Source organism: Bos javanicus, chromosome 4 (assembly GCF_032452875.1).
Source record: "Bos javanicus breed banteng chromosome 4, ARS-OSU_banteng_1.0, whole genome shotgun sequence".
Taxonomy (NCBI): Eukaryota; Metazoa; Chordata; class Mammalia; order Artiodactyla; family Bovidae; genus Bos; species Bos javanicus.
In genome coordinates, this window is record NC_083871.1 from 44683237 (window position 1) to 44700154 (window position 16918).

General features: G+C 37.6%; 1 protein-coding gene across 3 annotated transcripts in view; it reads left to right on the forward strand.

Moving 5' to 3' along the window:
* The window catches only part of FAM185A (family with sequence similarity 185 member A), a 91773-nt gene that overhangs the window by 67351 nt on the left and 7504 nt on the right, over window positions 1-16918 (forward strand). For 2 of the 3 annotated variants that reach the window (XM_061413889.1, XM_061413886.1), the window contains one exon: window positions 8461-11196. The exons of the other annotated variant lie outside the window; for it this stretch is intronic. In XM_061413889.1, coding sequence (XP_061269873.1) covers window positions 8461-8573 — 113 coding nt within the window. In that variant the 3' untranslated portion in view covers window positions 8574-11196. Of the gene's footprint in view, window positions 1-8460; window positions 11197-16918 lie in introns of those variants that run through there. 3 annotated transcript variants of the gene reach the window in all.

The window sequence follows — 16918 nt, forward strand, 5'->3', positions numbered from 1 at the left end:
TTATAAGCAGAGCACAGAAAGATACGACTAAATTACTGCAGTTTCATGATGAAACTATAATATTGAGGAATTGCTTCTGTGAATGAGCAAAGAGAGTGATATTTTTGAGGTGGAATCTAGTCCTGGTGAAGATGCTAGCAGACTTGAAATTATAACAAAGGATTTAGAATGTCACACAAATTTAATTGATAAAGCAGGAGCAAGATTTGAGAGGGTTAGCTCCAATTTTGAAAGTTCTACCGTGGGTAAAATGGTATCAAACAGTATTGCATGCCATGGAGAAATTGTGAAAGGAGGAGTCAGTCAGTAGAGCAGACTTCATTGTTATTTTATTTTAGGAAATTGCCATATCCATTCCATCCTTCAGCAACCACCACCCTAATCAGTCAGCAGCCATCATCATCAAGGCAAGACTCTCTACCAGCAAGAAGATTATTAATTGCTAAAGGGTCAAATAATGAGCAATTTTTAGCAATATTTTTTACTTTACAATTTACAGATTTTTATTATACTTAAAAATGTATCAAATTTTAAATTATGATTGTAAATGGATGCTATGAGGAAGATGTATGCTTACCTCATTTGTTATTATGAAGCTCCTTAGCCCATTTAATTATTTTTTGTGTTATTATGTCTTATACTGTAGCCCCTGTTTCCTAAACCAGGAAGGACCAAATTGCAGAACAAAGTTTATTTCCTGCTCACAGCCCAAGACTCAGATTTCTTTTGGCTAGTGGCACACGATACACTGTGAGATTGGGCCCCAAATGGATCTGTAGGTTGTCTCTGATATTAAATTAAACCCATGAGAGTGGTAATACAGAGAGATTTCAGATAAAGATTTCAGCAGTCTTTTGTAGAGAGAGCTGTATGAACAAGTTATTGGGTTTAGAGAAACCTTTATGCTTCATTTTGATTTCAAAACTGGTGCTCAAAAGTCCACAGATCTCTTTTATGAACTGGATGTAATAATTTAAGAGGTCTTGAAAATCAAAACAGATTGTTTTTTTCTGTAGAGATTTCCAATCTGAAACCCAGTTTTGGAAGTAATGAACAGCTTTATATGTGAGTTGTTATTATAGGCAGCTGAGCTCAGCTCTTCCGGGCCTTCGTTACAGAGTCTGTGAGGCATAGAAACAGAAATACCCTCGCTGCTAAGAGGTCTGGATTGTATCTGTAGCATGATTTCTATAAGAAACCACACCAGTAAACTTTAGTTCCTAGGGCTCAGGCTTCCCACAGGGTTAGCATGTGTCAGCCTGTAATTTTATTTGATTTTCTGCTCCATGGTTTCCCTTGTTGCCATCACTGATAAATAAATGTATGTTGTATAATTCTTAAAGTGATTTATAAATACGTGCTATTCTAAGGTCAAAACAAAGCCTGGAACTCTTAGGCTAAAACACTTACCTACTAAAGAGTTATGCACAGTGTATTCTTTAGGATATATTCTCTAATCCTTTTGAGGTCCTTGATTCTAAAGTTTTGTGCTCTACCCATATATATGGTAGGGCTTCCCTGGTATCTCAAATGGTAAAGAATCTGCCTGCAATGTGGGAGACCTGAGTTCGATCCCTGGGTTGGGAAGATTCCCCTGGCATGACAAGGGCATGGCAACCCACTCCAGTATACTTGCCTGGAGGATCCCCATGGATAGAGGAGCCTGGTGGGCTGCAGTCCATGGGGTCGCTAAGAGTCTGACACGATTGAGCTACTAAGCACAGCACAGCACATATATATGGTAAATTGGATAGGTGGTGAATAGCTTAGGTTAGATATTTCTAGAAATAAATTGATTTCTCTGTTAAGTTTTAAACTGGGTTCACCAACTTAAATTTGAAACCTCTCCATTGTATATCAAGCCATTCTCTAAGACCAGAAGTGCATGTGGTACAAAGTTCTTTTGTCTTAAAAGAGCCCCAATTTAAATGATTAGAGAGTATTAGAAATAAAGTATGTTGTCAGCCAAACAATTGTTTGTTTGACATTGTCTGCATGGTAGGGAGAGTGGTATTAATTATTACTGGGTTCACTTTATTTTAGTCAAACTGTAAATGTAAAGCATGATAAAAGTAAGTTCATTTGGGATCAAAATAAACTACCAAGTCAGAAGAGAGTTCTCCGCTTGTTTGTATGCCAGAAACTTATATATTTAATGGTATTGTGATTTCTATTAGAAAACTAATTCATTGGTTGGAAAAGAGGTTGAAATGAGACTAAGCCCACAGGATGCCACTTTTAAGAGCTAGAGGCAATATTTTCTTTCCAAACAAGAAAAAAAAGTCTAGTCTTTTGATATGACTCATAGGAATAACTTTTTTAGAACACACAAGTTTTGGTTTTCTTCCAGTTTATAGCATTTGGAGAAATGCTGATTTGTCAGTCATGTAGATGTGCTTCAGGATGACAAGGAAGAAATTTGGTAACATTGAAGAATGCTATTGGTTTATGGCTGGCTGCTTAAAAATACTTTGACAGAGAGTTAATGTAGAAACTGCCTTCAGATTATTTGTGCTTTTATGATATTTTTGTTTCTTCATTTTGTTAAAGTTTAAGATCCTGGGAGTGTAATAGACAGACATCAGCTTTGTTTGTTAAGGTTTACCAAAAAAGGAAGATCGGGTTTTGTTTCTATTCATCCACAAACTTTACATGTTAAGGACAGATTGTAAATGTTAGATTTTTCAGGCTACATATGGTTTCTGTTGTGTATTCTCTTTGTTTTTTATAACCCTTTAAAAATGTAGAAGTCATACTTAGCTCTTAGGCTATAAAAACAAGCCTCAGGCCAGATTTGGCCTGTGGGCCATAATTTGCTGACTCCCTAGACTAGAGATCAAAGTGCAGACCCCAGTCTTAGAGCATGTAAATTCTGTGTGTGATGCCTAGGTTTGTTTCTTTTTAAATTGTTTTGTTTTCATGTTTATTTTGGTCATTCAAGAAAGACTGAACTGTAGCCAAATCTTACCCTGAGGAACTCTTCCCAATAATGAAGAAAAAAAGATTTGTGCACATAGAAGTATAATAATGTAAAATTTAAGAAACAGTACAGCCATAGAAAATTTAAGATAGCACGTGAAAACACAAAAATATGTTCAATATCGCTAGTCAATCGTGAGATATGAATTAAAACCAGAATGAGATGCTACTGCATACCTATTAGCATGGCTAAAATAAGAAATACTGATAATATCAAATACTGGCAAGAATGTGGAGAGATTGGGTCTCTCCTGCATTGCTGTTGGGTGTGTAAAATAAAATATAGCCACTCCTGAATTCAGTCTGGCATTTTGTTAAAAAAAAAAAAAAACTAAATGTGAAACTACCATATGATCCATATGACATTCCTGGGCATTTACTTTAGAGAAATGAAGCTTAGTGTTTCACATAAAAACCTGTACACAAATATTCATAGCTTTATTTGCAATAGCCCCAAACTGGAAAGGACTAAAATATACTTCTACCAGTAAATTGTCACACCATACAACAGAGTACTGTTCAATAATGAAAAAGAACAATCTATTAATACAGCTTTGCTAGAACCTAAAGGCATTATGCTGAGTGAAAATAGCCAGACTAAAATTGAATTTCTAGAAATGAAAGCTACATTATCTGAGATGAGAAATACAGTTGGTGGAATTAGACACAGAATAATATTTCTTGGGCAAAACTGATTAATTGTATATTTGCTCAAAGCCTAGTCTACTGTTGACTTTGTCATTATCCCTGATAATTGAGAGAAAATACAATGATGGGCAGCATTAAAACTAGCTCAAAAATACTTGCTGGTAGAAATTTGTTAAGATGTCCTGGGTTGCACTTTGGTCAAGGGAAGACTGTATGTAAACAGTTTAAGAATGTTGACAACATTAAAATATTCACTATGTGCTTGTGTTTTGTATTAGAGCTTTTGTTTGTGAAATACATAAAATAATAAGATTTCAAAGTAATTATTTTCATGCTTTTTCTTAAGTGTATAATTTATTTTCTTAGCCAGCTGGTAAGCTTTTTGAGGATATTAGCATGTCTATACATTGTTTACGGAGAAGGCAATGGCACCTCACTCCAGTACTCTTGCCTGGAAAAATCCCATGACGGAGGAGCTTGGTAGGCTGAGTCCATGCTAAAGGTCAGACACGACTGAGTGACTGCGCTTTCACTTTTCACTTTCATGCATTGGAGAAGGAGATGGCAACCCACTCCAGTGTTCTTGCCTGGAGAATCCCAGGGACGGGGGAGCCTGGTGGGCTGCCGTCTATGGGGTCACACAGAGTCGGTCACGACTGAAGTGACTTAGCAGCAGCAGCATACATTGTTTAAACCTCCCTAAGATACTTAGCATTGTGCTTCCCACTTTGTGTGGTCATTAGTGTTTATAATGTAAAAGAGGGAATCCTCCAACTGTGATGCAATGAAATTTAATTGGTTCCTAATAAGACAGCATCAGAATTATCCCTCTGAACCCAAGGTAAATAAAGTCAGTTACAGGGCTTGGAGTGGGGAGTGCTGAGGTGGGTGGCAGGAAGAAGCTCACCTTAGCCAAGATGCTTAAGCCTGTTTTTAAACAAGAGACAGAAATTTTGCCAGTTACTCCTTACAGCCCTATCTTTGTCCATGGCTAATGCTGATTAGATCAGGTTCATTTTGGGTTAAATAATGTGTTCAGTTCAGTTCAGTTGCTCAGTCGTGTCTGACTGTGACCCCGTGAATTGCAGCATGCCAGGTCTCCCTGTCCATCACCAACTCCCGGAGTTCACCCAAACTCATGTCCATCGAGTCGGTGATGCCATCCAGCCATCTCATCCTCTGTCATCCCCTTCTCCTGCTGCCCCCAATCCCTCCCAGCATCAGAGTCTTTTCCAATGAGTCAACTCTTCACATGAGGTGGCCAAAATACTGGAGTTTCAGCTTTAGCATCAGTCCTTCCAAAGAACACCCAGGACTGATCTCCTTTAGAATGGACTGGTTGGATCTCCTTGCAGTCCAGGGGACTCTCAAGAGTCTTCTCCAACATCACAGTTCAAAAGCATCAATTCTTCGGTGCTCAGCTTTCTTCACAGTCCAACTCTCACATCCATACATGAGCACTGGAAAAACCATAGCCTTGACTAGACGGACCTTTGTTGGCAAAGTAAATGTCTCTGCTTTTGAATATGCTATCTAGGTTGGTCATAACTTTCCTTCCAAGGAGTAAGCGTCTTTTAATTTCATGTCTGCAATCACCATGTATAACACCTCTCAATTAGGTATTTGGAAATCAATCAATCATATAAATGTCCAACTTGAATATTTATATACTTGGGTAAATTTGAACATGGCAGATTTTGAGAGCAAATGCATAAGTTTAAAAACATCCTGAGAATAAACTTTTTTCCCAATTAATCAAGTCAAGCCACATGGGGATAGAATAGTCATTTCCCATTAATTGGTCAAAAAATATTACCTGATTTTCATTGGCAAAGGGAATTAAAAAAGGAACAAGGTTTCTGCAACTCCAAGTTCCAATCCATGTTACAAGATTTTTGTAGGAAGGAATTTATAAACTTTACAAATTAGAATTAGAGTCTCCACAGATTCAACCCAAAGTTCAGAGCTTTTAGTAAATTACTTATTGGCAAGAGAAAGCTCTTTTCCAGCAAGCTAAATGGAACTTTATAAACTGTCTTGCTTGTGAGTATTTTTCATAAGCTATAATCACTTGTGTGTTCAGTTTGTTAGTAGTAATAGCACTGTGCATGGTCTCTATTGCTGCAGAAGGAAATAGGTAGATTTGGCTTCTCTTTCCATAAGCAAGCAACTCAGGATTGGGGAGGTAAAAGGTCTTACTTTTTAAAAGATTTTACCTCCCCAGTCATGAGTTGCTTGCTTATGGAAGGGAGAAGGGGATGACAGACAATGAGACGGTTTGATGGCATCACTGACTCAATGGCCGTGAGTTTGAGCAAACTCTGGGAGATGGTGAAGAACAGGGAAAACGGGCTTGCTGCAGTCCATGGGGTCACAAAGAGTCAGACATGACTGAGCGACTGAACAACAAAAGATCTTAGGTATTTGGGAAACCCTTACTATTTTTGACACTTTACTATTGTTGCTAAAATATGTAAAAAAATAATAGTTCTAATTATTCCTGGTTGTTTCAACAATTGGTATTCAGAATTACCAAAGAATTAATGCTTTTGTACTGTGGTGTTGGAGAAGACTCTTGAAAGTCCCTTGGACTGCAAGGAGATAAATCAGTCAATCCTAAAGGAAATCAGTCCTGAATATTCATTGGAAGGACTGATGTTGAAGCTAAAGCTTCAATACTTTGGCCACCTGATGTGAAGAACTGACTCACTGGGAAATACCCTGATGCTGGGCAAGATTGAAGGCAGGAGGAGAAGGGGATGACAGAGGTTGAGATGGTTGGATAGCATCACCGACTCAAGGACATGAGTTTGAGCAACCTCCGGGAGATGGTGATGGATAGGGAAGCCTGGCATGCTGCATTCCATGGGGTTACAAAGAGTCGGACATGACTGAGCAACTGAACTGAACTGATTCAGAATTACCAGTTCTTTCCTCAATGTTTGTTTTAATTACTAGAAAAAGAAATTTATACTATAGAAAAACTGTTGGTTATAGATACCTTGAAATCATGATCTATTAAATGTAGTACAGGCACAAAAAGATGAAGAGATTAAAGTTGACAAAATTGTGAATCCCTTAATAATGAAGATTAGAGGAAAAAGAGAAGCCTCTAACACAAAGATTCACCAGTTCAATGAGAAAGATTTTAAGCAGTTTGATGAGAAATTGGGATATGATGATACTGGAAATACAGCAAAAGAAATGGAAGGAAAAATCTCCAGAGGAAGTCATTGAACACTCAACTGTCTTTTGTGAAAGATGCAGTAAGGAAATAGACAAGATTATGGCTCAGATCAAAGGGGAGAGGCAAGAATTCAGAGGGTTTGTATCAAAGAAAGATACAAAGTCTTGACACAAAGACTGGATGGTACAAAGTACCTTTTTAGCAGGTGGGAACATCATATATACTAAGGAAGGAGAAAACTGTAGTAGAGAAGAGAGTTTGTTTCCTTGATTTGTGTGCTTGGATTCAACACGGAAAATGTATATGATGAATTCAGACAATGTGTTCACAATATTCCTCAGTTCAGATTTGACTGGTTTCTTAAGTCCAGAATTGCAGTGGAACGCCAGAGGTATAACACCTTAACTACCTTGATTGAAAGAAAAAAGACAACTAGAAGACTAGAGACGAAGACAATGGCACTCCACTCCAGTACTCTTGCCTAGAAAATCCCATGGACGGAGGAGCCTGGTGGGCTGCAGTCCATGGGGTCACTAAAGAGTCAGACACAACTGAGCAACTTCACTTTCACTTTTCACTTTCATGCATTGGAGAAGGAGATGGCAACCCACTCCAGTGTTCTTGCCTGGAGAATCCCAGGGATGGGGGAGCCTGGTGGGCTGCCGTCTATGGAGTCACACAGAGTCGGACACGAGTGAAGCGACTTAGTAGCAGCAGCAGCAGCAGCAGCAGACTAGAGATGGCAAAAAAAAAAAAAACAGGTGAGCACAATGATTGCCATAGCCCATTAGCTTGAGAGTTTCCAGGCTGTAGGGCAGGGAGACGGGTAACACAGGCAGAGCCCAACAGATTCACCACATGGAAGAGATAAGGGCTGCTAAAGTTAACAAGAGAAAGTTCCAGAGTGAGCCGGGTTATACAGGGTGCCCATGACTATTTAGCAAAGTATGGATCAGCGTATGTGTAAGGAAACCACCTGAAACATGCTACAATGTGAACAAACCTCAAAATAATTATGCTGAAAGAACCTAGATATTTTTTAAAAGACTACATAGGGTACATATTGCATGATTCTATTTATTACAATCTTAGAAAATGCAACTAATTCATAGTGACACAAAGTAGATTAGTAATTGTTGAGAGATTAGAAGAGGTGCAGATAGGACAGGCATGGCAGGGCAGGAGAGAAATATTACAAAGGGACACAAGGAAACTTTTGGGAGTGGTGGATATGTTCATTTTTTTTTTAATCGAAGGATAATTGCTTTACAGAATTTTGTTGTTTTCTGTCAAACCTCTTCAGGATGGTTCTTCAGACTTTTCATATGTAAAAGCTTATTACGTACTTTAAATACATGCATTATTTAGTCAGTTATACTTAAATAAAGCTCTTTTTAAAACCTGCATACAAAAATGAATAAATAAAAAACAGAGTAGTTTCTCTTTCCATGTTGTTTTGAGGGAAAAAAAGGAGAGAGCAACCCCACGTAACTAACCTCTTTGCAACTCTTCCAGTTCAGGCTATCTTTACCAAGATTTTTGCTGTTTGAAATGTTTTTTAGATTTAGAGATATATTGTTAGGATATATGTAGTCAGTATTGCTCTTGTCAATCAGGATATAACTTTATGCAATTTTGTGTTTCAGGATTCCTGAATCAAACAAGCAAACATGAAAAATGGATTAAGGCTGATGCCCCAAAAGGAACTGTACGTTTTAGAAGCCAAAGCTGGTTTCAGTCCCTGAAGCTGCAAGACTGAATGACTTGAATTATATTCCTAATTTTTAACAACGACTAGTAGATCTATGACTACAAAAAAGCAAATACCAGTGTTCATACAAATGTTGAAAACAACAAACTGGAATGTCTTGGAGAAATCTTTTCAAAATTTGTACTTTGCTGTTAGTTTTCTTTCGTAACAAATTACCACAAACTTACTGACTTTAAAAAATACCTGTTTGTCCTGGGATCTCCTGGATGCTGACACTACCTAGCACTAGCCCCAAGGACTCTACAGTCAACCACCTCATTACCTGGTTCCATCAACCAATGGCCAGCAGCCTCTGCACAAGGAAGCACCTGGCAACCAAACAGATCAGGGGCCAACCAAGCCTACCAGACCACCTACACAGTCAGTCTGCCAAAACAGACCCATGCCCTCATAGGGGGAACTCCTAAGGCATATAGCTTTTGATGAGAGTGCACTGCTGGAACACAGAAGATCACTTCTTCATGATTGGAAAACATAACCAACATGTCAGATACATAAAAAACAAAAACAGCTAGTTAGGCAAAATGAGGCAACAGAGGACCATGTTCCAAACAAAGGATTGAGATAAAAACCCCAGAAGAAGAACTAAGTGAAGTAGGAGATATGAAATCTAACCAAGAAAGAGTTTAAGGTGTCATTATAAAAATGGCCAAAGAACTTAGGAAAAGAATGGCTGCACAGACTGATAAGTTAGAAGTTTTTAACAAAGAAAAAAAGAACAAGCATAGATGAAAAATATAATAACTGAAATGAAAAATACACTAAAATCAATCAGTAGTAGACTAAATAATACAGAGGAATGGATCTGAAGCTGGAAAACAGTAGTGGAAATCAGTTATGCTGAAGAGAAAACAATGAATAGAAATGAGGACATTTTAAGAGACTTCTGAGACGTCAAGCTCATTTTTATTTGCATTTTACGATCCCCACAGAATAGAGAGAAAGAGGCTAAGAGCATAATTGAAGACATAATAGCTGAAAACTTTGCTGTCTTGGAAAAAACAAACAAAACCCAAAATTAGTCAAAGGGAAGAAATCATAAAAATGAGAGCAGAAATGAATGAAATAGACTCTTAAAAAATACAATAGAAAAGATCAGTGAAGCTAAGAGCTTGTTCTTTGAAAAGATAATCTGAATTGATAAACCATTAGCCAGATTCATTGAGAAAAAAAAGATCCAAATCAATAAAGTCAGAAATGAAAAAGGAGAATTTACAACTGATGCTACTGGAATACAAAGGACTATAAGAGACTACTGCAAACAACTATATGTCAACAAAGTGGACAACATTGAAGAAATAGGAAAATCCTAAAAATGTATGCTAAAAGGAATCAATAGTAGACTCCCAAGACTGACTCAGAAAATATGAACAGATCAATTATAAGTAATGAAATTGAATTAGTGACAAAAAATTCCCAGCAAACAAAAAGTCGATGACCAGATGGCTTCACAGATGAATCCTACCAAACATTTAGAGACTAGTTAGCATTTACACTTCTTAAACTATTCCAAAAAATTGCAGAGGAAAGAACACTGCAGAACTCATTCTACATGGCCAGAATCACCGTAAGATCAAAACTAACAAAGATAATTATACACATATACAAATTATAGGCCATTATAACTGATGAATATTGATGTGAAAATACTCAACAAAATATTGTCAAATCAAATCCAACTGCCGGGAGCCGGCGAGAGACATTCCACTCGTGACAAAGGTCATGAGGAAGGAGGCTCGGCATACGCAAAGGTGGGATCAAGCCTCGGGAGTCCCCCTGGATATTCTCGAGCATCTTCCCCCAAAAACCAGAGTCTGCCTACTTTATTGCTTTGTGCTCTCACCTCTGACTTTACTGGGGGCTGTCCCCCACCACCACCATCTCGCTCTCTCTGTCAAAGAGTTAACTTACAGCTCCAATTAATAAAGTTCCTGGGCAATTAGGAGTGTTTAAATCCAAACCCCTCAGATGGCTCTCTAACTCGCCTGACAAGTTTACCCAGACTCCTACAGCTATGCATACGATTGTTTACAGTCTCCCAGCCTCAAGAGGCATGGGAAGCTTAAGATATTCAAATAGTTTGGAGCCTCTCAGAGAGTTAGAAACTGTCAGAATAAAACTAGTAAAAGATTTCATTGATGAGCCAATGCTTGTTGTCAAGTTTTCACATCCCCTGAATTGTATCCTTGAATGTGTATTAATTAATATAGTTGGTATGTAGAAAAAATAAGTAGTGGCCTTGGTGTTAGTAACTTTAGACCCTTAAGGTAATAAATTCTTTCCTTTGTTGTAAACCCATTACACATCCACCCTATAGGAATGCAATTTTATCTTCGGAAGATGGCGCCAAACCTTAAAATAATTACTCTTAGAGAAAATAAGTCTTTGTTGATAAGTCCTTGTCAAGAGCCATAAAATGTTAATAGGCCTTCTGGCCAGAAGATGATGTAAATCACCTAAACCATTTGTATATGATATATTTGCAGGAACTAAACCCTGGTTTTTGATAAGGATCAAAAACTGCTGACTTTGCATCCCCTATTATCCTCTATGTGTAACTTGGGTATAAAAGCCCCTGCTGAAAATAAAGCTACGGGCCTTGCTCACCAGAGCTTGGTCTTCCCATGTCATTCTTCCCTTTAACTTCCAGCTGAGTCTCCATCTGGAGCGTGGAACCCACCATGCTTACTAATTATGCCTGGGCTTCTAAGATCCGACCGGGAAGGCCTCAGTGTCTCCTCTCCTTCGGGAGAACGGAAGGACGCCTGCGGCCTACGTAAGTGGTGCAAACTTCTTGTCTTGAAGTTTTATTTGTCTCTCGCGTAAACCAAGTTACTCAGCCTCTTTTCTCCACTGAATTTTCCTACTCATTCTATTACTCTTTATATCTTTGATAAATATGTAAATAGTCGCCGACTCCGTCTCCCCTTCGAATACCCTGGATCAGCCGGGGCTGGTCCTCGGCATCCAACAATATATCAAAAGGATCATACATGGTGATCAAGTGGGATTTATCTCAGGGATGCAAGAATTTCTCAGTATACACAAATCAATGTGATACACCATATTAACACACTGAATAATAAAAACCACATGATCATCTCCATAGATGGAGGAAAAGGTTTTGACAAAGTTCAGCATGCATTTATGTTTAAAAATGCTCTAGAAAATGGGCCTAGAGGGAACATACCTCAGCATAATAAAGACCATATATGACAAATCAGTGCAAACATCATACTTAGTGGTTAAAAGCTGAAAGCATTTACTCTAAGATCAGGAACAAGACAAGGATGCCCACTCTTGCCAGTTTTATTCAACATAGTTTTGGAATTTCTTGCCACAGTAGTCAGACAAAAAAAAAAAAAAAAGGAATAAATGGAATCCAGATTGGAAAGGAAGAAGTGAAACAGTCACTGTTTGCAGATGATATACTGTACACAGAAAATCCTAAAGATGACACTGTCAAAACTACTAGAGCTTATCATTAAATTTGTAAAGTTGCAGGATACAAAATTAATACAGAGAAATCTGGTATTTGCACACTAACAATGAACTATCAGAGAAGTTAAGGAAATAATTCCATTTACCATCTCATCAAATATAATAAAATACTTAAGAATAAACTTACCTAAAGAGGTAAAAGGTTTGCATTTGGAAAACTATAAGACACTGATGAAAGAAATTGAAGGTGATTCAAACAGGTGGAAAGATAGGCCATGTTCATTGACTGGAAAAATTAATTTTATAAAATGACCATACTAACCACGGCAGGCTACAGATTCAATGCAATCTCTATCAAAATACCAAGGGCATTTTTTCACATAATTAAGTATTTCTAAAATGTGTATGGAAACACAGAAGACCCTAAATAACTAAATGATCTTCAGAAAGAAGGAAGCTGGAAGAATCACATGCTCTGACTTCAGACTGTACTAAAAAGCTAGAGTAATCAAAACAGCTTGGAATTGGCACAAAAACAAGGGTGTATATCAGTGGAACAGAACAGAGCCAAGAAATAAACCCATGCACTTATGGTCAATTAATCTGTGACAAAGTAGGCAAGAATATATAATAGGAAAAAAAAAAAAACAATCTTTTCAATAAGTGGTCCTGGGAAAACTGGTCAGGTACATGTAAAAGAATAAAATTAGAATATTCTCTTAACACCATCAGTTCAGTTCAGTTTAGTCGCTCGGTTGTGTCCGACTCTTTGCGACCCCATGAATCACAGCATGCCAGGCCTCCCTGTCCATCACCAACTCCCGGAGTTCACCCAGACTCACATCCATCAAGTCAGTGATGCCATCCAGCCATCTCATCCTCTGTCGTCCCCTTCTCCTCCTGCCCCCAATCCCTCCCAGCACCAGAGTCTTTTCCAATGAGTCAACTGTTTGCATGAGGTGGCCAAAGTATTGGAGTTTCAGCTTTAGCATCATTCCTTCCAAAGAAATCCCAGGGCTGAACTCCTTCAGAATGGACTGGTTGGATCTCCTTGCAGTCCAAGGGACTCTCAAGAGTCTTCTCCAACACCACAGTTCAAAAGCATCAATTCTTCGGCGCTCAGCCTTCTTCACAGTCCAACTCTCACATCCATACATGACCACAGGAAAAACCATAGCCTTGACTAGACGAACTTTTGTTGGCAAGGTAATGTCTCTGCTTTTGAATATGCTGTCTAGGTTGGTCATAACTTTCCTTCCAAGGAGTAAGCGTCTTGTAATTTCATGGCTGCAGTCACTGTCTGCAGTGATTTTGGAGCCCCAAAAATAAAGTCTGACACTGTTTCCACTGTTTCCCCATCTATTTCCCATGAAGTCATGGGACCGGATGCCATGATCTTCGTTTTCTGAATGTTGAGCTTTAAGCCAACTTTTTCACTCTCCACTTTAACTTTCATCAAGAGGCTTTTGAGTTCCTCTTCACTTTCTGCCATAAGGGTGGTGTCATCTGCAGATCTGAGGTTATTGATATTTCTCCCGGCAGTCTTGATTCCAGCTTGTGTTTCTTCCAGTCCAGCGTGTCTCATGATGTACTCTGCATATAAGTTAAATAAGCAGGGTGACAATATACAGCCTTGACGTACTCCTTTTCCTATTTGGAACCAGTCTGTTGTTCCATGTCCAGTTGCTTCCTGACCTGCATACAAATTTCTCAAGAGGCAGATCAGGTGGTCTGGTATTCCCATCTCTTTCAGAATTTTCCACAGTTTATTGTGATCCACACAGTCAAAGGCTTTGGCATAGTCAATAAAGCAGAAATATATGTTTTTCTGGAACTCTCTTGCTTTTTCGATGATCCAGCGGATGTTGGCAATTTGATCTCTGGTTCCTCTGCCTTTTTTAAAACCAGCTTGAACATCAGGAAGTTCACGGTTCGCATATTGCTGAAGCCTGGCTTGGAGAATTTTGAGCATTACTTTACTAGTGTGTGAGGTGAGTGCAATTGTGCGGTAGTTTGAGCATTCTTTGGCATTGCCTTTCTTTGGGATTGGAATGAAAACACCATATGCAAACACAAATTAAGGATGAGTTAAAGAATTAAATGTAATACCAGAAACAAAACGTCAAGAAGAAAGCATAGGTGGAACACTCTGACATAAATTGTAGCAATATTTTGGATGAGCTCTCCTAAAGCAAAGAAAGTGGAAACAAAAATAAATGGGACCTGATTAAATTTAAAAACTTTTGCACAGCATAGGAAATCATCAACAACAAAAAAAGACAACCTACTGAATGGGAGAAAATATTTGCAAATGATACAGCCAATAGAGGCTTATATCCAAAATATATGAACAGCTCTTACAACTCAATGTAAAAAAAAAAAAAAAGATTAAAAAATGGGCAGAAGATCCAAATAGACGTTTTTTTCCTAAACAAGTCATACCAATGGCCATCATCACTTGAAAAGATGCTCAACATCATCATAATCAGAGAAATTCAAATTAAAAGCATAATGAGATATCTCATTTGTCAAAATAGCTATCATCATAAAATACCACAAATAAAAAATACTGGCAAGTATGTGGAGGAAGGGGAACCTTCTTATACTTAGTGGGAATGTAAACTGGTGCAGCCACTATGGAGAACAGTATGGAGGTTTTGCAAAAAACAAAAAACAAAAAACCCCAGACCTAGCACTAACATAAGACCCAGCAATTCTACTCCTGGCTATTTATCTGAAAAAAAACAAAAAACAGTAATTTGAAAAGATACTTGCACCCCAATATTAATAGCATTTACAATTGCTAAGATATGGAAGCAACCTAAGTGTCCACTAACTGGTGAATGAATAAAAAAGATGTGGTATATACAAACACAATAAGGGACCTATTGATCTAGTGGCTAAGACTCCACACTCCCAATGCACGGGCACCAGGTTGAATCCCTGGTCAGGGAGCCAGATCCCATATGCTACAACTAAGAGTTTGCATGCTGCAATGAAGATTGAAGATCCCAGATGCCACAACTAAGAGCCAGCACAGTCAGATAAATAAACAAATATTTAGATGCAATGGAATACTACTCAGCCATGAAAAGAATGAAAATTTCAGCAACATGGATGGACCTGGAGGGTACTATGCTAAGTGAAAGTAGTCAGAGAAATATGCATACTATATAATATCACTTATATGTGGAATCTGAAAAATATAGTTACTGAATATAATTTTTAAAAAAGAAACATACTCACAGATACAGAGAACATGCCAGTGGTTACCAGTAGGGAGAGGAAAGTGGGGAGGAACAGGATATGGGTAGGGGATTAAGAGGTACAAACTGCTATATATAAAATAAGCTCCAAGGACATATAGTACAACATGGGATATAGCCAATATTTTGTAATAACTAAAATGGAATATAACCTTTAAAAATTGTCAGTCACTATGTTGAATACTTTAAACTTACATAATATTGTATATCAACCATACCTGATTAATTTTTTTTAATATGAGTTATTAAGCTTAAAAAAAACCCCTGTTCATCAGCTCACTGTTCTGTAGATCAGGAGCTCAGGGTGGTTAGATTCTCTGCTCACGGTATTGCAAGGCTGGACTTAAGGTGTTGGCCAGACTGAATTCTCATCTGGATGATCTGAGAAATAGTCTACTTGCAAGCTCATTCATTTTATTGGCAAACTCCAATTCATCATGACTGTGTGACTGAGATCTATGTTTCCATTATGTCAGTTGGCAATCACTCTAAGCTTCTAGAGACCACCTGCCTCCCTTCTCATGTGGCCCTCTCCATTTTCAAGCCAGCAATAATGCAATTAGTCCTTCTCATACTTTGAATATCTAGTTCTTTTTCTGCAACCAGCTTGAGATAACTGCTTTTAAAGAGCTCAGAGGATTAGGTAAGGCCTACTCAGGATAATCTTTGTTTTGTCATCTAATCTAATGTAATCATAAAATGATATTTCATCATATTCATAGTTTCCACTTAATAAATTATACAAAATAATAGGTAATAGGGGGCAGTTATTTTAAAATTCTTTGTACCAGGGCTCTTGTATAAAATGTTTTTACTTAGCACTTATTATGACAACAATATAAATTTAAGCTGTGGCTACATCACAAATACATATACAAATAAAATACATCACAAATATGATGCAGTTGCTACTGATTCTTTTTTTTTTTTTAATGTAATTTAAGGCATAATGCATTCTGGTGGTGGGGTAGCATTCAACTACTTTATAGCCAGTTGTATGAAAATAGATTTTCACTTTTACAGTAATGTACTATCTAAGTTATTTTATGAATTTTCTTTCTATCAAACCTTGTTTACCCCTGGAAGATTTAAATTATACAATACTGAATAAATGTTATCTATTGGATTGTATTTCTTTGCTCCTAAATTCTGATTTTCTAATAAACCTTTCCAAATACGACCTGTAATAGTCTCTTTTTGTTAATATTTAATTTGTTTGGAGTTCTGTTTTTAACTTTTTATTTATGAAGCAAAATGTCAGCTTTGTCAGGTATCTCACAGTGTCTTTTTACTTCGTACTTCATAAAATTATAATTTGTTTGGGTTTGGACAACACTCACATGTTAGTATGTTTGATGTGGTTGTGTGTGTGTGTATTAAATTATTAAGTAGAGGGCACTAGGAGGCAATAAGGCAATTTTTATCATCTTTTCCACCTTCTGCAATTATATAAACATTTTCATGACTAAAAATAAAGTTTATGAACTTGGTCAACAATAGCCAGAAAGGTAGCATAAACAGCAGTCAACTGTATTTACAATTATTAAAGGAATGGTACATATTTGGATGACAGATTCAAGTCCAGACTGACAGGTAAAGTCACATATTTTACTGTCTTGAATACAG